Source organism: Armigeres subalbatus, chromosome 1, assembly GCF_024139115.2.
Source record: "Armigeres subalbatus isolate Guangzhou_Male chromosome 1, GZ_Asu_2, whole genome shotgun sequence".
NCBI lineage: Eukaryota > Metazoa > Arthropoda > Insecta > Diptera > Culicidae > Armigeres > Armigeres subalbatus.
In genome coordinates, this window is record NC_085139.1 from 94,453,028 (window position 1) to 94,479,237 (window position 26,210).

The following is a 26,210-nucleotide window of genomic DNA, read 5'->3' on the forward strand; positions in this document are numbered from 1 at the left end:
CAATATGTGACATGTTAGAAGTGAGAAGCAGAAAGAGAGAAGTTAGAAGGTTGAAGTGAGGTGTATGATGTGAAAAGTGAGAAGCAAATAATTGAGAAGTGGGAATCGAGAAGTGAGAGGCGAGAAGTGAATAGTGAGAAGTGAGATGTTGAAAGTGAAAAAATTAGATATAGATGGAAGATGTGAGAAGTGAGAAGTGTACCTCGCGAATTTGACGTCATACGTTCTATTGCTTGGATTGTAATCGTGACGTCATGCTCATTTGGCTACACTAATTGAGAGTTCGTTTGGCTACACTCGTCTTCGCCTCAGCTCTTCTATAGAACTTACAGTGTCTATAATCTAGACTAGACTTTCCGATTTGGGTACAATATTTAGACCACTACCCGGGATGCGTGGTGGTCGTCGAGCAACTCGATAACATTATCGAGTTCGCAGGATGAAGGCAGAACATCAGTAAGGAACTGAAACACATCCTGCTGGTGCACCGCCATGCTGTTCGAGTCGTAAGACAAGAACAGGACGCTTTTATCAGCCACCCGGGGGGAAGCGAGAAGGCCGACAAAGGTGCCACAACTGAGGCCTTCTCCTTCATTGGAAGATCGAATATGGCCGTAGAGGCGATTGATTTCGCCCTGACGGCCAACGAGGAAAAGACTGCGCCTAATTAAAAACGAGAAGGCGACTTCTCGGCCCAAAAAAGTGAAAGGCACCAAACAGACCCAAGTCGCCGGGCCACAAGAGGGTACCTGCCGGTCAGTGCCATCGGCACAAGCGACCGAAAATCCCAGGCAGCTGGTCAGTAGCTCAAAGCGGAAGTAGAGCGGCCAGTGCTGCAAAGTGTCACCGTACAAGTCACGCAAAGCATGACAATAACAAAATCCAGGTCATGTGTCAAGTACTCAATTGTGATGCTCAATGTGGATCTCACATGCTTGGTGTAACGATCACCATGAAAGTGACATTTTAGCAACTAGCGCTTGGTCACTCACCATGTCTTCACTTCTTCTGCCTGTGATCACCAGCATGAATGATAGGAAAACTTTCCTGATGTTGTGGTTGTCATATCCGTGTCATCTTGACTATCGTGATGATCATTTGACCTATGCGGTGTTTGGTTCGAAATCAACGCTCGTCAGCAATGGAATAATCAACTTAGCGGAAATTAATGGAATAAAAATGCATGAAGCCGAAATAGAACTTTTGGGAACATTTAAGTGTTCTTATTCTTTATGTTGACTTTTTTAGCAATATTTTAAGAGGTGCTGTAGACAGAAAAGTACATACATAGTTTTTTCCAAATTTGATCTAGACTATCTATTGAAAAAGGCAAATTTTTTTATTGATTTTTTCAAATGGATGCAATCAAAAAACGACGCATCCTACACAAAAATTTTGTATGGGTGACTATCGCAAAATCAGTCAAAGTTTCTAATAAAGATATCGGAAACAATTCAAATTGAGCCCTACACCAGGGTTTGCAGAAATTGCTCTCAATAGATAACGAACAACGATAAAAGAGAGGCAAAATCTATTCCGAATCATAACAAGCCATGATAACAAATTTATCAAACTTGTATACAAGTGCGAAAAAACAGAATCGGATAGGCAGCCCCCACAGAAAAATGGTGATTCTGGCTTTGTTTTCGCTCATTTCGTGTTGGTTACTGCACAGCTGTGTAGAGCAAGTTTAAATGCATCATCAGAGCCAGTGCTCCCCGCATTTGGAGCTTTCTAAAAGAAATTTATCATGGGGTATAGCCTCCCGAATCAGTTATCTATCATGACAACTTGCGAAAAAAGTCTCTCACGGGATGCTACATATCGTATATGTATACAGAGATGATAAGTGAGAGACTTGCTCATTCTCTTTAGGATTCAATCCCTGTCCACCACTTAATTGTACCTTGGCAGATACGTATTTCGACCTCAACAGTAAGGTCGTCTTCAGTGTCTCGTACTTGACTCGACTTCTGATTTTCAATCAGCAATTCCTTCGAAACTTGTTCCAGGAATTTATTCGAAATTTCCTTTAGAAAACTCTCAGAAAATTATTTTATGAAATTTTCTGGAAATTTCTTTGGGATTTTCTCTGAAAATCTCTTCCAAATTTTCATTGATAATTTCAAAAGTAATTCCTTCAAAAATTGCTCTACGAATTACTTTTGAGAATCTTTTTGGAATTGATTGAGGATATTGATTTAGAATGTATGGGACATCGATTTACGAACCTCCCCTTTTTTTTCGGAATTTGTTCAGAAATTACTTTACGAATTCCTTCCTAAACTACTTGAGGTATTCCACCGGAAATTTTTTCGAGTATTCTTCCAGAAATATCATTGGCAATTATTTCAGGAATTTAAAAAAATCTCCAGATATTCCTGGTGACATCCCGTCAGTATTTTCTTCCATAATTTCTCCAGTAATTCCTTTGGAAATTCTAGGAATAAGAATTCGTTGCATTTCATCAAAACTTCCCTCAAGAATTCCGTCAAATCTCCTCCAAAAATTTATTTTAGGGTTTCTTTCCATTTTTTAATAAATTTACGAAAGCATTCACCCAACAACATTTCGAGCATAATTCCAAAGGGCCTCCTAGAATCTCTTACTAGAGTTTTAAAGGATTTTCAAGAGGAAACTCCGAGGAAATATCAAAGGCATTCCCGGAGGGGTGTCCAAAAGAATTTCGGGGTTTTTGGGACGAATTTTTGAAGGAAAACCTAGTCCTTCCCCAAGAATCCCTAAAAGAATTCCCGGAAATGTTTCCGAATTAATTCTTAAATATCCAAGGAATCTTCAAAAAATTGCCAAAGAATTTTGCGAAGAAATTTTGTTGTTTTCAGAAGGTTTTTTAAATGGAACTTCCGTAGAAAAATCTATTGAACTTTCCGAAGAATTCTTCGATGAGATTCTCCTCCGAAATTTATAAAAATTGGCAGAAAATCAGTTTATTTTAAGAACAATTTCGGCACTTGCTCTCAAATTTTAGGAAAAAACATTCAATTGGTGAGTCACGTGTGGATTGAGAAATTGATTGATCACACGCTTTATCAATCCAATATTTGACCACATTTACACGACGCTGGGCAATATGCGCCACCCAAAAATGATAATTTTGATTCCAATATTTTTCACTGAAATAGACCCTGCCCTTCGGTTCAGAAAGGGGAATGGGCGCGTTCTGCCAGGTTGGTCGAGGCAGATTTCTATCGAGAACAAGTTTGATATGGACGTTCAAAAGTGCCTGAATGAAATATAAAGCTTGTGAGGATCGCTAGAAGGTGGGATGAAAGATCATTCGTCTATAATTTATTATATGTAAAAGAATTTTATTAACAGCATAATATGTAGTTTAAAACGAAATTGTTATAAATTTTACAAATTATAAATCTCACTCGCGTACTTTGATGATCTTATCTGCACCCGTCGAACCATTCTGAACGGCCGTCGTGAAAATATCACCTTTGAAATACCACTAATCCATGATTTCTCTTTTCTATTTTCATAAATCAAATATTTAATAACACGGAAAATAATTGAGAGGCGGTCCACAATAATTAAATGGATTTTCATCATCAACATTTTCCACTCCCATGTGCCTTGGACTAAAACTGGCAAAAATGATTGGTAATTCCTGAGAAACAACACAGGTTATTTGTAAGTGAGTAGGCACCTAATACACTACTAACGTCAAGGTAAGAATTTTTTTCCTTTTTTCAAAAGCATATGTTTCAAACCATGTATTTAAACTCATCAACATGTCGGGACGACATGGACCCACCGAATACAAGTTTTATATGGGCAAAGTGGCACCTGGGAAAGTTGAAAGTTGGAAAGTAACGCCAAACTTTCAACAACCATACGATACAATTATATAACGGTTTCATTATGGATAGTTTTCCACAAATTGATAGGGATCAGTGTATGATGGAATAGGCAGATCGAACGTGATAAAACTTTAATATACTATCACGACTTGAAAATTTCTTCGTAGTAGGGTATGATGGGGCAAGATGGGTCGCCTAAGGCGAACCCTGAATATCTCAAAACAGAAACATTTTAATTCAACTTTCCAACATGGATCTATAAAAATAGCTCATAATCTGTAAGCCAGGGGTATGAAATAACAAAAACTCCACTTTTTATTCCATTTCGAGTCATTAAAGTAGAAGTCTATTTTTCTGTCAATCAAAAACTGGCGGGGTAAGATGGGTCAAACAACGGGGCAAGATGGGTCACCTTTAAATACTGCAATTAATATTGTTTTTATTCTCAATATTGAGTTACACACAGATATATAGCTTTATTGCCAATGATTATATTGAATAAAAATTAATTTTTAAGCCTTGGATGAAAAAATGGCTCTATATTTAAAAATGTCTCCAAATTTTTATGAAAACAAGCCGTCCAAGTATAGCTTTCTTAAAAACAAAAAATAGACATTTTCAATAAACAAATTAACATCATTATGTCAAAAGTAACCTAAAAATGATTAAACCAGCAATGGAAAATATGTTTTGAATACGAACTATGCCCTTCAGTATGTGCTGACCCATCTTGCCCCATTTGTATATTCATGTTAGAATGTCTAATTTTCGATCAAATTTATTTATTTCAACGCAGTTAGTATAACATCACCTACATTACTTATAATACGTTCACTATGTTAATAAAAATGTTTAAATTTTACATTGCTCGACGAGATTACACATTTTTTAGAAAGTGTGTTTCGCATAAGAAACAATGCTGAAAAATATTTGACCTTGCCATACTCTACCAAAATAAAATTGTATCATCAAATCGAGTGATAATAAAGTAGAACCAAATTATTCCTCCTACAAAGTCATAATCTCCACATTAAAATGTACACGATGCTCAAAAACGGCCCTGACCCATCTTACCCCGTGACCCATCTTGCCCCGCCTAACCCTACATCATAAAAATGAAAATGACTTGAAAATTTCTTCGGTATCGGTAATTGAAATTTAGCTTGTGAAATATTAGCGCAACTGGACGACTTGAAGTTTAGTATTGGACAAATAAATGGAAGAACAAAGAACAAAATAATAAGTGAAATAAAATAGGTAAGACGAAGTGACATTGTACGAAACATTTTGCATAACTATGACTAAGGGAAATTGAAAACTAAACATAGCATCTTTCGAAGCAATATAACAGTATCTCAGTGGACAACAGGAAAGAATAGGTATCAATCAAACTTGTAAATGTAATAGCTTTTGAACCAGTTCAACAGTGTCAATTTGGACGACATGATCCTTGTACGGCTGGAGAATTGCTTCAAAAGTAATAAGCTTGTTTTTTTTTTATGAACCGAAGATTGAATACTATCTTATGCCTAATAAAAAAAAACTCTCGATTCAGTTTCTTCGATAAAGTATTGGGCAACATGCAGCATGCGAGTCGAAAAAATGCTTCGGTAATTTTTTTTTGATTTTGACCACCCATAATAACAATAGACTTCTACATTACATAAAAAATGACAACATGTTTCGACATTGACAATAAAATGACAAAACTTACTTAAGAAATCTTACGAAGTTTGTTACGAATAGACTCATTGACTATATAACATGAACGTAATTCCCTCCGATTCAGTTGCAACAGCGTCTTCTTGGACGACATGTTCTGTGTACGGCTGGCAAACTGCTTTGAAAGGAATTATGCAACGAGATCATCAAAGGCCTGGCGCAGAGGTTTCTACTCTATTCAGAGTCCCGCCAGTAAACCTTCAAAAAAAAAAAAAAAAATTTCACTGAAATAGTCACACTTTTTTTTTCAAAAGATTAGTGTGTCAGTCTTATACTTTAAGGTAGTCAATATTTTGGACTAATTCAAAAAAGAAGAAAATATTTTTTTCGTGTTTGACGAAAAAGTATTGTTGACGTGAACACCGAAATTGCATCGGTAAGAGCCAAAAAATAAATCATTTTATTTAAAAAAATTAAACACAGAGTTTTTGACCAAGTTTTTCTTGTTTAACGGCTTGCAAATGTTTTTTGGCTTCAGTCGCTCATGATTTTGAAACAAAATTTTGGTTAATAACCAAGAAAACGTGGTGGCGTATTTTATCCAACCGGCGCATTTCATACGTATTATAACCAGAATTTAAAAATTCATTTCAGATCTCGGTAGCATTGAACCGTAAGATTGTTTAATAAGCCCGAATAGCGCAATGTGGCACATCAGGGTGTTACAGGAGATAAATTACCAGGCAATTACACATTAGTTGACTTACGTTGAATGGCAGAGTTGAGTGTTGACCTATTCAAGCGGTGGTTAAGTCACCAAGACTTAAAGAGCCAAATGCAATGCAAAACAAAACACCTTTCATAGCGTTCATAGCATGGATGACCCGAAAAACACCTGTGAGTAGCAACAATTTGCAAATGAATTGATGGAGGAAGCATTCATTGTACAGGAAAAACGCATCAGCGAGCAAGGCATGTGTGCTTGTGGGTATGTTTGTGAGCACCTCAGTACCTACACGGTAGGCTTACTTGGGAGGCATCCTCGCGTGACGAACAATCAAACAATACCAGAAAGTAGCGTTCGGCTTGTAGCGTTTGGAAATGTAAATTTTGTATGGCAGTAGTTCGTTCTGCACATTGAACAGCATACCAAGCGACACATGAGAAGAAGCAGGTCGTAGAACTTTCTTCACTGGGACATACTGGATTTACATGGTGCCGAGTGTCACTGACGGATACCAAAGCTGGTCAACGAAATTATTCCATATTCTAATCTAATCAATAGTTTCGATCGGGGAGAGTGCGAACAATTGGCATGACTAGTCCATCAGTCAGAAGATGAGGAGTCATACAACGATGGCAGAAAAAAATGAGTTTATGCCCAAGCGAAGCGAGAGAAAGAGCGGAGAATGTGTGAATGAAGGTTGGTGGGACTGGTTGGAAAGCAACCAACAAGCCTTTCAGATAAATTAAAGGAAATCTCCCACGCCTGAAAACGAAATGTAGGAAATATACAAAGGAAGAATGTACTAGTTTCACGGAATGATAGATTGCAAGGATGCTTCTTCCCGGTAGTGGAACTTACCTGAATACAAATGAAAAACCATTTTGCGATGGAGTTTTTCCGGAAAACTTGAGGATTTGATTTTCGTCTGGTGGTAGATCTCTCACTCGCGTATCGCCTCGATTCTAATGGTGATGTCTCGCTATGCGGTAACAATATTGCACAATATATCCAACACGCACCGTAGTAGGCTGGGTTCACGTTTTTGATCCGCTGTAATGCCTACTGCCACTGATACTGAACTTCGGCAGCACTAAACTATTTTCCAGCACACTTGAATATTTTCATTTCCGTCTTCTTGGCTCTTGTCATTCGGCCATGTTTACATTTATTTTTACCATACTCCAGAAATCGTCGACGATGGTGCTCCTTCTGTAGCCTTTTGTGGATCCGTGGCCGTAATAATACACTCACACTGGCACATTCCAGCAGTAGCACCCTCTTTCCCAACACAACACCAAGAGCACTGGCGATGGGAGCAGCAGCACTTTCATCTATCTGCCCATTATTATTGGGACGATCCACTATACACAAATGCACCAGGGCACATACACATTTTCACCAGCAGAGGGAGCCACTTTTCTTGCAACACAGAAGGTAGACCGTCGTCTCAGTTGCAATCCGAAGAATTTCGAATGCAATATTTCACTCCGTGGCGCGTTCTATTCCGGCTAACTCGATCGCAACTCCACTCGTCAACCCTTCGCGCATAATTTGCACCAATTTTCGACCGATACCGAACTGTCGGGAAACACCTTTCGCGAAAAACTTTTCCCCTGTGCCCGAGTCGATCCGCCTAAGGAAAATTTTATTTTCAAGTTTTTTGACACGACTCGTAAATGAAGAGAGAGATCCCGAGTAAATATACGCACACCCGTGAGCTGCGGGTGTTATCGATGTGAACGAACGGAACGTGAACACAGTGGGAAAATGATGTTTTCTCTTTAAACAGCGAGGCAGTATGCGTGCCCTTCCCTCATGGCGGCGACGTCAAACGTTACAACAGGGCAATCAGGTGCGGTATGATTGCCACTTTACTCGCCAGAGCGCGCGTTGGGAAGGTTCGACTATTTCCAGTTTTGTTTTGATTGCGCTTGTTCTTTACGGAGCTGGGCGAATCCGATTGGAAAAAGGTGAATCAGATTCAGAGTCAGTGTGCATTGGAATCCTGCAGAAGTGGGCATGAGAGCCGGAATAGATGCAGTTGAAGCAGCGGCCGGGTTCCAGACTCGTCCGTGGACGGACGATTTGCAAGTTTGTCCCCATACAGGCGTTGGAGAAGCTACCAATCAAACGTACAGGTATTCGTCTATCGATTCAAGATTCTTGGTTTTAGATTCCAGATGATCAATTTTTCACTCTATTTCAGGAAAGATGGCAGTCGTATCGAGGCGTTTAAGTCCCGAGATAAGAAGTGTCTTTGCATGGTGGACGATACGTAAGTGCGGGTTTGAAGTAACAGGCCTGTAGGCCTGATTGAAGTAATGCTTGTCGCACTTCTATGATGTGCTGTGAACATAATAATGACGTCGAATCAAATCTATGTAAGTCGAGCCATGAAAATGTACGGGATAAATACCAAAAACTTTTACAAATTAATACATCTCAGGATTCAGGAGAAGTATATACATCAGCTTATCTGGAGATACATAGGGGAAAGGGGGCAAGATGGTCACCCTAAGTGAAACTTCTATGAATCCTGCTGATTCGTCCATGAAACACATTTATGATGTCTTATCTTTGGCATAGGTATCAATAAACACTGAATAATGACCTTATAAACTGGGTTTTCAAAAAGGTGTTTTTATGATGCTCATATTTACCATTTGGGGCGATATAGCCACCCCCTCGGGGCAAGACGAGCAAGTGTGCTGAATTTATTTAGAACGGGTGACACATTTCTTGCAGTTCTAGGGATTATGTTCAAATGTTGCTTCGCTTGAAAATGTCGTATTCCATGTTGATTTGTTGACCACTGGCTCAAGAACAATATTTGAATTTGCCTAAAGCTAATTTTTACGATTAAAACCATATCCGTTGTTTTAAATCATCTCTGATTCAGGTAGAAACTATTTTGATGATTTTTGAAATGCATTTTAAGAGTTAGGCGACTCTTAATCTGCCGCTAAATGCAAGTCGAGCACATCTGTATACAGGACTCCATATACAGATGTGCTCGACTTCTGGTTAGCGGCAGTCATCCTGGAGATGACCTCGTTTCTAATACAGTTGGCAATACCACCCTATAAGTCAACATAAATATATCCAAAGATGTTTATCCTTTTGAACATAATTACTGTAATTACTCCTCAAATTATTAATATAGAATCGGCTTTAGTTATATAAAAGCTTTGGTGAATATCAATTTGTGCAGAAAAATGAGTCATTAAGGTCACTCCTGACGGAATCCAATTTTCAAAGTACTCGCGTTTTCAAGGGCACACCATTCGATACGGAAGCAACGCACGCAACGCGTAGCAGCATGCGTGAAAAAATAAAAATGACAGTTGTGCGTTGCTTCCGTATCGAATGGTGTGCCCTTGAAAACGCGAGTACTTTGAAAATTGGATTCCGTCAAGAGTGACCTTAAGGCTTTAAACCTTGAATTATGTAACTACAAAATTATAAAAATATTAGAATTTCAACTAAACCAACCTAAAATCAATATTTCAAGAACAAGTGAGGTTGTCAAAAAGCGTTATTCAGTTGTTAGCCTTTCATTATATTGTTAACTATTCCTCGTAATAATAATGTGAATATATTGCTCACTTAAGTCATAATCAACGTTGGCTGTCTTGCTCCATATGGTGATCTTGCCTCACTTTCCCCACTCATAGGTTGAAATGTCTCTAACAATTTTCAACTGTTATTCAATCTGGCAGGCCTATGCCAATGAAAATAAATACTAAGGTATGGAAATCCATATGCTGTGTGCGTGCCTTTCTTGTATGGCGAAAAACGCTTTCACTAATACATTCGAACGAGCTCCCATAAGACGGCGTGCAAATATGTACGTCACCATTTGCTGTTTACATTTCCCATCATCCACTAATACACTTGCATTTGGTCTTCTTCCTCATCTTCTATCTATTCTCATTGGGCCTATGCATGTTTGTTCACTGCGAAGAAGATTAAGGAGATATGGACGAGAGGAAATTCACAGCCGGTAATACGTGTGCATGATGCAAGGAGAGCTCTCCTAGCCTAGGCTATCTTTTAGATCGTCAACTGTATAGCCTCCTAATCTTGTGTAGCGGAAAATGGGCCATGTCTAGAATGCTATTTTGTGAAACATACTTCAATCGATTGGTATGGCAAATGCTGGGTAATGCATGCCTGAAGGAATAAAATAGACCCCACTCCTATCCCTACCTCCTCGTGTCCTGAGCAACCTTAGGGAAGATCGGGTAACCAACTCCGGTGGGAACTATGGTCGTATGCTGACAGGGAAGGGGGATTCGCTCCTCTCCGGAGGTGCAGATCTGTACGAGCGTCTATTCTCCATGCTAGGGGCGGCTGATCATCGTCCGAGTGCAGCGAGGGACTCTAAACTAAACTGTGCACACCATGCTGTATCGTGTCAGTATCGAGAAGCCAGCTCCTTCAACGCGATGTAGGATGCGCAACCCTGGTAAGGTAGTCTACCGAAGATTCTACAATGACCAAGAAAAGCAAAAATAGAGCAAATGGATTGATTCAACGGCAACAGACCCGGCAACGAATTAAGGACAATGATTGGAAAGTGGATCTTGGAACGTGAATATGATCCCGCACGTGTTGGACTCATGAGTTGCAGATGGTTGGCTTGAGTGTGGCAGCAATCCAGCAAAAACAGTGGCCCAGAACTGGAAAACTTGAATTCCGGGCGGTGGATCCCATAGATAACACTTCATTCAAGTACCATATCTACTATACCGGCGGAGAGTAGTTGGCTTCATGGTGATCGGGAAGCAGTTGTAACGTGTTATTCGGTGGAAGCCGATAAGCGACCTAATTTTCGTGTTGAGAATGAAGGGCAAAGTATTCAACTATAGCCTGATCAGCATCTATGCCACAACGAACGATAAACCTGATGACATGAAGGATGAGTTCTATGAGAGCCTTGATAAGCCTAAGGAGAGTGCCCAACACACGATGTAAAGATTGTCACCGGGGATGCAAATGCGCAGATTGGAAGAGAAAGTTTCACTCTGTCATTGGTACGGAAAGCCTTCATTCCGCTACCAACGATAATGGTCTGCGACTTGTGACCTTTGCTGCTGCTAGAGGGATGGCAATCAGCAGTACCTACTTCACATAAGAATATCCGCACACACCTGGCAACATTCGAGTGGAGACACTTGTTCACAGATAGACCAGGTGCTGATCGACGGACGGCATTTCTCGGATCTTATGGATGTAAGGTCCTTCAGAGGACCAATCATTGACTCGGATCACTACCTTGTAGTTGCAAAAATTCGGGCGTGACTTTCCAGCGTCACGAAACAACAGAACGATGCGTTTCAATATCCAACACTTCTTAGTCGAAGGAGTTGCTGAACAGTACCACCAGAAGCTGGACGAGCGGATAGGAGATGCCAACGGACAGATTGTGACTACAACATCGCAGGAAGTGTTTGGCACTGCACAGCAACGCCAACGAAATGGTTAGTTTGATGAGGAGTGGCAACGAGTGACGGACGGGAAAAATGCAGCTAGGAGTCGAACGCTAGTGGCTCGTACCCATTCCAACAGAGAGCGGTACAGTGTGGCAAGGGCAGAAGCGAAAAGAATCCACCGCAGTGAGAATACAACACGAAGAGAGTGTGATAGCTGAAGCGCAGGAGAACATGGATAGCAACGATATGCTGAGGATTTACACAGCTATCAATGTTGCGCCACTGCCCGGCATGTGCAATGACCGAGAGGGGAATTTGCTGGCAGACAAGACGTTGGTGGCAGCCAGGTGGAAAGAGCACTTCGAAAATTTGTTGAGCGGTGAAAATGAAGGTGTATTAAGGAGCAGGATGGACATAGTCGACGAGGGTCAAGCTGTGGAATCAACAACGCTGGACGAGGTAAACAATGCTCTAAACGAGCTGAAAAACAGTAAAGCTGCTGGGAAGGACGAGATCCCGGTCGAGCTTCTCAAACACGGAAGTAAGCAGCTGCTTCAATCAATCCACTACATTATCCAGAATATATGGGAGGATGAAGAACTGCCTGCCGGCTGGTTGGATGGGCTCATATGCCCAATCTATAAGAAAGGGCTCAGACTAGAGTGTGCCAATTACAGAGGGATCACCCTTCTGAACTCGGCAAAATCCTGTCGCGTATCCTGTTTAACAGACTGAGACCGATTGAGGAGTCCTTCGACGGCGAATACCAGGCAGATTTTCGTGAGGGCCGATCAACGACGGATCAGATGTTCATCCTGCGGATGATCCTTGATAAATTCCGGGAGTACAACTTGCAGACTCACAATTTTAAAGCAGCGTACGATTCAGTGAAAAGAAATGAGCTGTGGCAGATAATGTCCGAACAAGTTTTTCCGGCGCAACTGGTTAGACTAATACGTGCAACGCTGGATGGCTCGAAATCAAGTATTCGGATTGCAGACGAAGTGTCAACCTCAACCGAAGGTCACAATTAGACGGATTGGAGCAGGGTGATGTACTTTCGAATTTATTGTTCAACATTGTACTCGACCTCATCATTAGAATCGATCGCAGAGCAGTAGTGGAAGCTTTTGTCTTGTCCCACTGAAGAGGGAGACGGTGAGGATAGACTTAACCATTAACTCTACCAAGACAAAGTACATGGTGGCAAGTAGAGATAGGGGAAGACCTAGCGGTGTTGGCGCTGATGTAGTGCTTGATGGGGATGTGTTTGAAGTTGTTAAAGAATTTGTTCACCTTGGAACGCTTGTGACATGTGACAATAACGTTTCCCGTGAAGTGAAAAGTGCTGCTGCGAGTAGGGCCGTTTAAGGAATACGTAACCAGCTTAGGTTCCGCAACATGCAGACGGAAACGAAATTTGCTCTATACAAAACTCTGATTCTACCAGTGATCCTTTCTGGACATGACACATGGACGTTAAAAGAGGCGAACCGGAGAGCTTTCGTGGTTTTCGAGCGAAACGTGCTGCGTACAATACTTGAAGGGAAACTAGAAAATGGTGTGTGGTACAGACGCATGTATCACGAGCTGTATCTTTTTTTTTAAGCTTTATTATAGTGATTTTTCAGAATTATAGAGTTCATCACTAAACGAGCTGTATCAAGTATACAAAGAAAAACATATTGCGAATCGTATAAAATACGGCAGACTTCAGAAGGCTGATCACTTGGTGCGAATGTCGGAAGAAATAATAGCGAAAACAATATTGAAAAGAGAACCAGATAGGGGCCGGCGAACTCGTGGACGGCCACGAACACGCTGACTGCACACGGTGGAATGGGACCTGGGGACCCTAAACGTTCGGGGAAACTGGAGGAACATCGCACAAGACCGACGATTATGGAGCTCGACAATACGCTAGTCATAAATGTATAAGTGAGCTGTGACCAACAAGGTATCCAGGTACCAGGTAAGTTATAGGCTGCCATAGCAGCCCGCGGTTTGGTTCACGGTCAATCACACCTATCAGAATCTCGTCGATTACCATGAGGAACAGTGAATGTGATAGAATACATCCTTGCCTCGCACCAGCTACGAGCCGGATAGGGTCGGACAAGACCCCATTGTGCAGCACTCTACACAAGAAGGCCTCGTACTGTGCCTCGATGAGGCCGATGATTTTGTCAGGAACTCCCTTGCGTCTCAGGGCGCCCCACATTCATTCATTTATTTTGTTAACATCTAAACAGATAACACTGAATCAACAATTTGACGCCACAATACACGGTTCGAGGCCGCATCTCTCCATCCTCGAATACGCCACACGCTCGCCAAGTCGTTTTGCAGCTGGTCTTCCCATCTCGCTCGCTGCGCTCCACGCCGTCTCGTACCTGCCAGATCAGAAGCGAATACCATCTTTGCAGGGTTGCTGTCCGGCATTCTTGCAACATGTCCTGCCCATCGTACACTTCCGGCTTTAGCTACATTCTGGATACTGGGTTCGCCGTAGAGTTGGGCGAGCTCATGGTTCATTCTTCGCCGCCACACACCGTCTTCTTGCACACCGCCAAAGATGGTCCTAAGCACCCGTCTCTCGAATACTCCGAGTGCTTGCAAGTCCTCCTCAAGCATTGTCCATGTTTCATGTCCGTAGAGGACAACCGGTCTTATAAGCGTCTTGTACATGACACATTTGGTGCGGTGGCGAATCTTTTTCGACCGCAGTTTCTTCTGGAGCCCGTAGTAGGCCCGACTTCCACAGATGATGCGCCTTCGTATTTCACGACTAACGTTGTTGTCAGCCGTTAGCAAGGATCCGAGGTAGACGAATTCCTCAACCACCTCGAAGGTATCCCCGTCTATCGTAACACTGCTTCTCAGGCGGGCCCTGTCGCGCTCGGTTCCGCCCACAAGCATGTACTTTGTCTTTGACGCATTCACCACCAGTCCAACTTTGTTGCTTCACGTTTCAGGCGGGTGTACAGTTCTGCCACCTTTCCAAATGTTCGGCCGACAATGTCCATGTCATCCGCGAAGCAAATAAACTGACTGGATCTGTTGAAAATCGTACCCCGGCTATTACACCCGGCTCTCCGCATAACACCTTCTAGCGCAATGTTGAACAACAGGCACGAAAGTCCATCACCTTGTCTTAGTCCCCGGCGCGATTCGAACGAACTGGAGTGTTTGCCCGAAATCTTCACACAGTTTTGCACACCATCCACCGTTGCTTTGATCAGTCTGGTAAGCTTCCCAGGGAAGCTGCTCTAGTCCATAATTTCCCATAGCTCTACGCGGTCTATACTGTCGTATGCCGCCTTGAAATCAACGAACAGATGGTGCGTTGGGACGTGGTATTCACGGCATTTTTGAAGGATTTGCCGTACAGTAAAGATCTGGTCCGTTGTCGAGCGGCCGTCAACGAAGCCGGCTTGATAACTTCCCACGAACTGAAGACGACGGAAGATGATCTGGGATATCACTTTGTAGGCGGCATTAAGGATGGTGATCGCTCGAAAGTTCTCACACTCCAGTTTGTCGCCTTTCTTGTAGATGGGGCATATAACCCCTTCCTTCCACTCCTCCGGTAGCTGTTCGGTTTCCCAGATTCTGACTATCAGTTTGTGCAGGCAAGTGGCCAGCTTTTCCGGGCCCATCTTGATGAGCTCAGCTCCGATACCATCCTTACCAGCTGCTTTATTGGTCTTTAGCTGTTGAATGGCATCCTTAACTTCCCTCAAGGTGGGGGCTGGTTGGCTTCCATCGTCCGCTGAACTGACGTAGTCATCTCCTCCGCTGCCTTGACTTTCACTGCCTGTACTCTCAGCGCCATTCAGATGTTCCTCGTAGTGCTGCTTCCACCTTTCGATCACCACACGTTCGTCGGTCAAGATGCTCCCATCCTTATCCCGGCACGAAGCCTTTGCAGGATGCGTTGACCGTAGAACTTGCGTGTTTCTTGAGAACGGCACAGCTGTTCCATCTCCTCGCACTCCGCTTCTTCCTGGCGTTGTTTCTTCTCCTGGAGAAGGTGGGTCTGCTGTTTCCGCTTCCGACTATAACGTTTAACGTTCTGCCGAGTACCTTGCTGCAGCGCGACCGCCCGCGCTGCGTCCTTCTCCTCCAGAACCTGTCTGCACTCTTCGTCGAACCAATCGTTCCGTCGACTTCGACCCATATACCCGACGTTGTTCTCCGCTGCGTCGTTAATGGCTGCTTTGACTGTATTCCAGCAGTCCTCAAGAGGGGCCCCATCGAGCTCACCCTCTTCCGGCAACGCTGCCTCGAGATGCTGCGCGTATGTAGTGGCGACATCAGGTTGCTTCAGTCGCTCTAGGTCGTACCGCGGCGGTCGTCGGTACCGAACATTGTTGATGACGGATAGTTTTGGGCGCAGTTTAACCATCACCAGATAGTGGTCAGAGTCGATGTTAGCGCCACGATATGTCCTGACGTCGATAATGTCGGAGAAGTGCCGTCCATCAATCAGAACGTGGTCGATTTGTGATTCAGTCTGCAGTGGTGATCTCCAGGTGTACCGATACGGGAGGCTGTGTTGGAAGTAGGTGCTGCGAATGGCCATATTCTTGGAGGCGGCGAAATCAATTTGTCGTAGGCCGTTTTCGTTCGTCAGCCGGTGAGCGCTGAACTTTCCAATAGTCGGTCTAAACTCCTCCTCTTGGCCAACCTGAGCGTTCAAATCTCCTATGATGACTTTGACGTCGTGGCTTGGGCAGCTGTCGTACTCACGTTCCAGCTGCGCGTAGAATGCGTCCTTATCATCATCAGTGCTTCCGGAGTGTGGGCTATGGACGTTGATTATGCTGAAGTTGAAGAACCGGCCTTTGATCCTCAACCTGCACATTCTCTCGTTGATCGGCCACCACCCGATCACGCGCCTTTGCATGTCGCCCATCACTATGAAAGCTGTTCCCAGCTCGTGTGTGTTGCCGCAGCTCTGGTAGATGGTATGATTACCTCTAAACGTTCGCTCCATTGGTCCGTTCCAACAAACCTCCTGCAGCGCTACGATGCTGAATCCACGGTCCTTGAGCACATCGGCGAGTATGCGTGTGCTCCCGATGAAGTTGAGAGATTTGCAGTTCCACGAACCGAGTTTCCAATCGCTAGTCCCTTTTCATCGCAGTGGTCTTCGCCGATGGTTCCGGTGCGTGCGCTCTTGTTGATTGTTCGTTGCTTATGTTGTTTTACAGGCTGGCTTGCAGGGCTTGACACCAAACCCCCCAATTTTCCGGAGGACCATTCCTCCTTATTCCCGGTGGACCATGGTGCACAGTTTCACTTAGAGTCCCTCGCTGGCACTCGGACGATGATCAGCCGCCCCTAACATGGAGAACAGACGCTGTTATGAGCCGATCCTGACATGGAGAACAGACGCTCAATAAGATTTGCACCTCCGGAGAGGAGCAAACCCCTCCCCTGTCAGCATACGACCATAGTTCCCACTGGGGTTGGTTACCCGGTCTTCCCTAAAGTTGCTCGTATCCCGGCCAGCACCGCGGGAGGTAGGGATAGGAGTTGCTGGGTAAGAGGCTAAGGACCGCGAGATGGGGTCTATTTTATTCCTTCAGGTACGCGAAGTACCAATGGTACGCTTTACCCAGCATTTGCCGTGCCCCACATATTCTCGTGATTGAGACGGTCGAAAGCTTTTTCGTAGTCAATGGCCTAGCTGGCACTTGAAAAAGTTGTTCGAAGTGCTCGAACCAGCGTTTCAGCTGATCAGTTGGGTCGGTCAATAACTGATCATTCGCGACTTTCACAGGCATCGTTGCATTCATCTTCGCCCCACTTAAGCGTCGTGAAATATCGTAGAGGAGGCGAATGTCCCCGGTTGCGGCGGCTCTCTCTCATTCGTCGGCCAGAGAGTCTGCCCACGCTCGCTTGTCCCGTCGACATGAGCGTTTTACTTACTTCTCAAGAGCCGCGTATCATTGACGAGCTAAGACTATGGCTCCTCTAGTTTTTATTCGATCTATCGCGGCTTTGGCATCTCTTCGCTCCTCTATCTTCCTTCAGGTCTCATCGATGATATATTGTTTTCTACATTGGTACATTGGTTTTCCACGCTGCCACCTTCCAGAATATCTGCAGCACGAGTCTCCAGTTCTTCCATGCATATCTTTTTGACCATGGCATCTTCCAGTCAGCGTGTGTTGAATTGTCGTCCAACTCTCTCATCTTGCCGCCGAATCCGGGCAATGTGCAGGCGTATTTCGCCGATGAGGAGGTGATGATCAGACACGATATCGGCACTACGTTTACTCCGTACATCAAGAAGGCTCTGTTTCCATTTTGGGCTGACGCAAGAAGACCCACGTGACCTTGTGAACCGGTCGATGATGGAAGAGTGATTCCCCGATCACCATGTTGTTATTACCACAGAATTCTGCGAACAGCTATCCGTTTTCGCTCATTTCTCGTCCGTTGATTCGTGCTCTAGGAAGCACAAGACGTGAGCAATATCGAGATCGGTGTACGTATCTTCAATATTAGTTGTTCGGAACCTTCGGTGCATTGGTCGCGTAAATTAAGTAAGGTGACTTCTTCAAATATTCAACACCTACTAACAAAGGTTTCTAAGCTAACAGATTTGTTGCAATTTACTTTCATTTAATTTGTAGGTACAAACCAAGGATACAAATAGAATTGAAGCGTCCAAAGTTTGAGTAGGGGGAATGACGGCTTTGGCAGGTTTTAATCATTATTGATTTATTGGCATTTATCGGTGAGTACAACATCTAAAGCTCAAAGTAAGAGGGAGCGCAACAATGAAGAACAGTATGGATAGGTGTCACAAGCGAGCGACGAGTATGAAGCGAACAGAAATTGAAATTTTAGTAGAGGGCCAGTTGTGAGAACAGCATTGTTGAAATCGCTGTTATTCTGCCTAACGTCCACCCAGGAACGGCGCTCCCTCTTACTTTGAGCTTTAGATGTTGTACTCACCGATAAATGCCAATAAATCAATAATGATTGAGTCATGTACGGTGATCAAAAAACTTTCCCATTTAGCAGGTTTTGTTCTATTATTGTCAGGGTTTTTTTTATGACTGATTATGCTCAAATTTGGCATAAACATTCTTTGCATATCAAAGAATATTGTGGCCAAATTTCATAAAATTTGGTCGACAAAAACCCCCCTGACAATAATAGAACAAAACCTGCCAAAGCCGTCTTTTCCCCTATATCCGAAATTTGATTATCCGCGGTACACATAGAAGTTTGTAGCGAAATTCTGTAGTTTAATTTTCTTCACCAACCTTTCTGATCTGATTTTTTTTTCTCTCTCAAAAATAACGCCTTTTCAGCCTCCTCTACGCCATTTATTCCGGCCACAATGGGGTACGAGTGGCCGACTTTGCCCTGCAAAAAATGGCCGCAGATTTGCTGCTCGGGCAATTGAACGGACGCAGCACCGACGAAGCCGTAAAGGATGTCATCCGGCAGGCATTTCACGCCGTCGAGAAGGGCTACATCGATTCGATCGACGTGGAGCTGGCCACAAGAACGGCCCTCCAGATGCAACTATCGGACATTGATCTTCGTCAATATCAGATTTCACAGGAGTTCGGTAACGTCTTGCAGAAGTTGGGTAAGCTCAAGCTGGAGTTGTCAGTGGGGAGCAGTGCAGTGTTGGCACTGATTTATCAATCCAAGCTGTACATAGGAAACATCGGCAATTGTCGGGCGTTGTTGTGCAAAACGGATGACTTTGATACACTTACGGTGACGCAACTCAGCGTCGACCACAATTTGTACAACGAGGAAGAAGTTCTTCGGTTGTTCCGACTTGGTTTAGAGGCTCAGAACTTTGAAAACTGGCCTTTGTACAGTACCCGGTGCATCGGAAACTACCTCGGCAAAAATGGCTTCAAGGACTGCGATTTTCTATCTGATGCTTGGTCCGAACCAGTAATTTTCCAACCCGAGATCGTTGGATCGGTACCCATCACTCCAGCTTGCAAATTCTTGGTATTGATGTCCAGTGGCCTCTGTCGCGCTCTCCACGATCTATACCCGGGAGACACAAGTTACGGCAATCGAAATCTAGTCCAGATGATCGCCGAAGAATTTCAGGCCCAATCAACTCTCGCCGGAGTGGCACAATCAGTAGTGCATAGAGTCGTTCAACTGCATCACGATGTCTTTATGCAACAAGTCGATGAAGAGAAACCAACATCTTTTTCCAATCGGGATGACATAACACTGTTGATCCGAAATTTCAACTACCCACTACCGAACGCATTTAATAACCGAAAAACTAGCAATCGGTCATATACGTCCACTACTTCGGCGTCATCATCGACCACCGGTTCGGACGCCACGCCCACCAATCACAGCTATGGAACCGAAATCGATTGCTCCGGTATGGGAACTAACATCTCAGCCACTAGCTCAGAACGGTAAGCACATATCGCCATGATGAACCCTAACTGATATCCCTCATCTATTTTAGAAGTGAAAACGACAACTTCTCAGAAACAGAAAAGCGCGTGAATTCCTACGTGGACTTTTCGGACTATCACCGTCGCGTAGCAGAGGCACGAAAACTCGGTAAACTGCCTCCCAACATCGACTTCGATTAACACAGGTTGTATTGTTTATTTTCCTATCATATATCTCTAGTTTGTTGCAATATAGTAAAGACATCTAAAAGTATAGCACTAGGATTAAGTTGTGTTTGTCTAGTTCGCCGCTTCGAACTCCCACAAAAAAAAGCTTACCAACCATCAAGACTTGTCGAATTGCCAGCTGAGCCACTGTATCAGCCGTTCGTAGTGTTTGCGGATGAAGTGTCGCTTCTCGGTTTTGGCCTGTTCGGCACGATCGGCCTCCCGGCGCTTCCAGGAAGCGTACTGACTGCTGACCGAGATTTCTTCGAGTTCGTCAAACCCGGAGGCATTGTACCGGGCCACTTTGTGGTACACCTGCGTTGTGCGATCGTCGTAAAATATCGACGTAGCGTTAAGTATTTCGTGTAGTTGCCCCATAGGCCAGTCGATGCCGATCACCCGTAAAGTGTCATTTACGCTATATCCATGCTCCAAGGAGATTTCGCGCAGCGAATTCTCTTCGGTTGACTCGAGATTTCCACCATGCTGATGCACCGAAGGATTGTCACTTTGAAATACTACGTACGAGTATTTGCTGTAAGTGTTGTTCTCTTTGGGTTTATCGTAATGAATGTGGATCGCAGGGATTATGATTTTCAACGGAAGAACAAGCTCTGGACCCGATGGATTGAAATTAGCAAACGGGTAGTCTTCAGCGCTGTCGGTTACATTGATCTCACTGATATTCGACGACTGAAGCGCCATAGGCGGTTCATCTGTTGTTGTCACCACTTCGGAGTATTCCTCCACCGATGCCTCCTCGCTTTCCGTGGATTCATCATAAGGAGAGACATAGGATGCCATCGGTGTTGTAGACACAATCGTTGTCGTAGGCGTAACCGTCGTCGTACTTGTTGCAGTTGTTACACTTTCCGTTATGTTCAAACTCGATGGCGCAATGGATGAGCTACTCGCAGTCTCGGTCACGTTCAATGCCGGCAGCAAACCCAGTTGATTGTGCTTCTTCTCCGGTAGCGATGCATTGAGAAAATTATCCACCTTGAAAACAAAAAGAAGAGCAATTTGGCACCAATTATGTATTTAATTCGAGCCGTCTGGCGCATCGACACTCACATCGCATTCCCCGCAAGGTCGATCGTACATCGTCGATAGGACGGCCGCTTTGACATACGAGTACTGGATCAGACTCCAGGGCGGTTCGATAATGTAGGCAATCCGCGAACAGCGGTCCACCACGTACACCTGGAACTCCTTCAGGCCAAACATGGCGAAGGTACCGTTTTCGTTCAGCGGATTCGGATAGACGGAAATGTTGTACCCAGCCGCAACGCTCGTCACATTGTCCAGAAAGTCTTCGAATTCGGCGAATTCGGTTTCGTCTGGATGGCGACTGGGCGCCGCACCCAGAATGAACTGCACGTTTCGGTAACCGTTGTTCTCGAAACGAGTGAAGAGATTGTGGAATCTGCAAAAGAAAAGGAAAAATGAATAAAAATGTTGAGGCTGAAACCAAGTGATTGATGAGCTCACAGCTTTTTGGAAGCAAGAAGCCCGGATAGCTCAGTCGGTAGAGCGTTGGACTTTTAATCCAACGGTCTAGGGTTCAAGTCCCTATTCGGGCGGGTGTGATTTTTTAAATGTATTCTTATCGCCTCAAGCCCGTAGACTCATAATTAACACTTGGATTCATTCGTTTAGAAAATCTAGGTAACTACATTTTTAAATGGCTATATCTCAGTGGTTTTTCACCCGATTTTTTCAGGTTTTCACCAAGTTCTTAGCAATCTTGTCTAGTGTCCGAAACCGAAACAATCACGACTTCCATTATGCTCCCAGTCGCGGTATTAAACCAATCATGTCCCCCGAGTATTTGTCTTTTATTTACCAGGCATACGAGATACTATAAGATAATTGTACTGGAGTTCTTATCAAATGGTCTACCGAATCAACCACAACTCCCATAATGTTCCCAGGCGCGGTATCAACCCAATAATGCCCTCCGAGTCGACTCAAATCCTGGCATATGAGATGTTGTAAGATCTTCAAATTGTGCTGGAGTTCTAATCAAATACTTTACCAAATCAACCACGACTTCTATGATGTCCTCAGCCGCGTCAACGAACTGCCAGTACTTGGGGGACATAATTAAATTCACACTGAGGCTGAGGACATATTGGAAACCGCGATTGATTTGGTAGACCATTTGATTTAAACTCCAAATCAATTTGGAGATCTTACAACATCTCATGTTCCAGGATTTGAGACATTACTTCGTCTCAGACAATTTGGAGAACTTACAACATCTCACATGTCTGGATTTGAGACGCAAACAAAAATCATATACTCGGAGGACATGATTGGATCGGGATCGCGGCTTCAGCGATCATGGAAGTCGTTACAACATTTAATATACTTTGATTTGAGATGCAAATGAAAGACATATACTCCTTAGCCGTGCGGTAAAACGCGCGGCTACAAAGCAATACCATGCTGAAGGATGGATGATTTGATTGACCATTTGATTCAAACTTCAGGACGCTTTGGAGATCTAACAACATCTCATTTGCCTGGATTTGAGACGCAAATGAAAAACAAACACTCGGAGGACATGATTGGGTTGATACCACGGCTGGGGACATCATGGAAGCCGTGGTTGATTCGACCATTTGATCCTGGCCGAAAATTGTCCACCATTGAGTGCCAAGTTCGTTTCCTCCACGTCTCCTGGTGATTTAGCCGGGGCGTATAAGCCTGACTCTGCAGCATCGTTGGTTGTTGAAGGCCATTTCCGCAAATGAGTAACGAATCGTCTATACATCACTCCATCCCCATTACTAGGAATCCTATTATGAGCGATATGCGAAAGCGGCCACTGTAAGCCAATCGAGTATTGAGAACTGTCAAAACGTGAGCCAAATGAACGTTGTTATTGTTGCAGATTGAGACGAGGTTGAGAGGTATTGAGATAGATTTTAAGAAAAGTTTCGTCGATTGAACAAACATAAACAAAGTAAAACATTGTTTTACTTTCACGAGTAGAAGTAATCTAGTTTATGTATCGTGTTTCGCCTATTTGTATTGCACTTTTATTTTAGTGATAATGCTTATTTAAACACTGTTAGAGGACAGACAAACATATTTCCAATTGATAAGAAAATTATTTTGAGCTTTTTAGTGGAATGTTTTCAACTGTCATAAGACGAGTTTATACAATCCCATTGAATTCCACCACTTAATTGTATCTTGACAGATACGTATTTCGACCTCAAAAGTAAGGCCGTCTTCAGTGTCTCGTACTTGACTCGACTTAATATTCCGATATTCCAAATTGTTATTAAATGCAAAAGTCATATACAAGCTTCAACGTTTTGCGCTGCGGCAAGTGCTGGAAGCGTTTGCTAACAAAAAGTAACAGCGTTGCTAAATCGTCTGGAAAAGTATTTGCATATCTCTCATTATAGGATCCCTACCCATTACCAACAACACCATCGGCATCATTTTTTTATGACTGTAAATTTCTAGGGACGATTTTTCACCAACATTGATGTCTGACTACTGTGCTGGTCGTCTTCCATCAGCATAAATTTTTCCTTGCAGCTTCTTGGTGGCATCCTTTTCTCGAAGGTTTTCATCTCGGTTCCAATGCGCGTTGGTTCTGATGCTTGGCAACAAATCATTTACCGGTAGTTCAGTCATTAGTTCCATAGGGGCTTTATCGGTAATCGAGTGAGGACTTGTGTTATACATGTACGTACACATAATATCGTCTTACGCCAATCGATGTTAGTTGCCTTTGCTATCCTTAGAGCTCTAAGGTTCTGTCTCATTTGGAGAATTAAAATTCAAAGTGACAGTTCGAAAATTAGAAAATCACCCGGTCATAAGAATGCCTGGTGCTACACAGCAATTCCAATAAAACATCGATGCAAAATGATTCGATATCTGTCAAAAGTAATCTTGCTCTGCGAGCAGGGTTATTTAATAATTATTGAAATGTCACTTTTAAGTTTAATTTTAGTTTAATTCTCCAAATGAGACAGACCCTAAGTATGCCCTGGTATTGTCTCTCGACCAAGCCATTTATCTGAGGCCAGTATGCGGCCACTCACCCGGGAACCCGGGAAAACCGGGAAAAACCCGGGAATTTGAAATCACCGGGAAAAAGCTGGGAAAACCCCGGGAATTTGATAAGCTCACCGGGATTTTTTTTAAATTTATATAAAATTTATAATAAATAAAATATTTAATCCAAAGGTATATGTTAGTTTTATAATATAGCAGATCTTATTATAATTTTAAAACACTTGAATTCGAGGCTGTATATTTAAAATGTATTATGAGCATTACTCGAGAAAAGCATCTACAAACCAGGACTGATATGCGATTTGGGCGTAACTTATTTTGTAAACAAACATTGGAAGGCAAACAGTGTTGTCCTACATTTGTGCTCTTTGATTTTACACCATCTAAACGATTATATATTCTTAATTCATTAAGTGCAACTAATTGAGGGATATTTGAATATTAAAAATGTCATATCAATCTGTCCAAAAAATGCACGCAAGAGCCGCAGGAGCATGCGCACTGAAAATACACTCCATTATTTTCATTCTGAAGCGAGCATTTTCTGAGAAAATAAGGTTATGTATCCAACAGAATAAGCTTTCCTCTATCAGAAAAAGGAATTAGTTTAAGGGGAAACGTTTGCATTATACAGAATCGAATCCCAAATCAGTCCCGAAACAATGCAATGCTTTGATTAAGTAAATATTGATTTGAATAAGTTTTTAGTAATATAATTTTATCAGAATTCCTTTAATTAGGTAGTAGTAGTCACCAATATTTAGCCTCTTTGGATTTTGATAATGACTTATAGTAATGCCAGGTCTTCAATGGATATTTAATATAGTTTTATCGCTTTTTTCTCAAATTCCTTCTTATTTTCAAGTGTTTGTTCAAAAAGTCTTACGAGCTTTAAATAATTTTCTTTTATTTTATTAACAATCCTTACTGCTTTTAGAAAAAATATTCTGATAAAATTGGGAAGATTCCAGGCTGCTTCCATATTTTCAGGAACTTTTTTGAAGTCAATTCGAATTTTTGGAGCTCCCTGGGAGCTTCCTGCAATTTACGCAGATTTCCAGGTACCATTTTTGACACACTAACCTTCCTACCTTTATTTCATAATCTTTTTGAAATTAAACAATGGACAGTTCAGTTAAGAAGGTACGCCTACGAAAGATTTACCAAAGGTACTGCAAAAATAAAAGATTTACCGAGTACAGAACAGTGGAGGACCCTTTTTAGAAGATAGGTTTACTGAAAATAAAGTCTTAGCTTGCCGTTTACAGCAAAAGACTGTTAGATCGTTAGAAGGAACTTAGAGAAAACATTAGACATATGAACATTATTTAGGTATTTTTTTTAATGGCTCATCAATGAACCATTTTGTAATCTTTTAAATATTTTTTCCCTGTATCAACGGTTTCGTGCAATACAGGCACAACTCGAAATCTGAAAATGTTCAGAAACAACGTTAAAAAATCTCAATAAAAAAAAATCTTTCATGTTTTTGTAAATATTTCGAATTCCATGGATATTTTTGCATGTCTTGATACATCAGGATTACTTTTATGTGTTTCAATATAAAAACTTAAAAAAATCAATAAATTCGAGGTATACATTTTTTTTTCGAAAAATCGTCAAATTTTGATGCATTGTGAATATCGACCTGAGTCTTTGTCAAGTGTTACTTCATACTGTTTTCTGTGCTTTGCAATCAAAATGTAAAAAATGAAGTATTTTGAGTTGTGCCAGTATTGCACGAAACCGACGATATGTGCACTTTTCATTATTTTCCTGCCACATAGCTTCTAGAGTGCAATCAATATCTCAAAACCTTTCGGACTAAATAGCAGTCAGAACTTTAAACAATTTACAGCGAGTCATGAGTCTGTTA

At 42.7% G+C, this 26,210-nt stretch overlaps 3 protein-coding genes and 1 non-coding gene across 4 annotated transcripts in view; 2 read left to right on the forward strand and 2 right to left on the reverse strand.

Moving 5' to 3' along the window:
- LOC134202715 (BTB/POZ domain-containing protein 7) overlaps positions 1-7,905 on the reverse strand; it is a 41,277-nt gene extending 33,372 nt beyond the window's left edge. Inside the window, exon 1 of the mRNA XM_062677726.1 lies at positions 7,075-7,905. The gene's annotated coding sequence lies outside the window, so the exon portion shown is untranslated. The remainder of the gene's footprint in view (positions 1-7,074) is intronic.
- Positions 7,906-8,047: 142 nt separating this feature from the next.
- On the forward strand, positions 8,048-20,338 carry LOC134202765 (TGF-beta-activated kinase 1 and MAP3K7-binding protein 1-like). The gene is made up of 4 exons (XM_062677759.1): positions 8,048-8,354; positions 8,423-8,491; positions 18,986-20,080; positions 20,134-20,338. The coding sequence occupies exons 1-4, from the start codon at positions 8,236-8,238 to the stop codon at positions 20,261-20,263; spliced, it is 1,413 nt and encodes a 470-aa protein (XP_062533743.1). The 5' UTR covers positions 8,048-8,235; the 3' UTR covers positions 20,264-20,338.
- Positions 20,250-26,210, reverse strand: part of LOC134202756 (uncharacterized) — a 31,992-nt gene continuing 26,031 nt past the window's right edge. The window contains exons 2-3 of the mRNA XM_062677752.1: positions 21,365-21,716; positions 20,250-21,289 (exon numbers count right to left, since the gene is read on the reverse strand). Of these exons, the coding sequence (XP_062533736.1) occupies positions 20,408-21,289; positions 21,365-21,716 (1,234 nt within the window). The 3' untranslated portion in view covers positions 20,250-20,407. The remainder of the gene's footprint in view (positions 21,290-21,364; positions 21,717-26,210) is intronic.
- On the forward strand, positions 21,801-21,873 carry Trnak-uuu (transfer RNA lysine (anticodon UUU)). Its single transcript has one exon. It is a non-coding gene; the product is annotated as a tRNA-Lys (tRNA).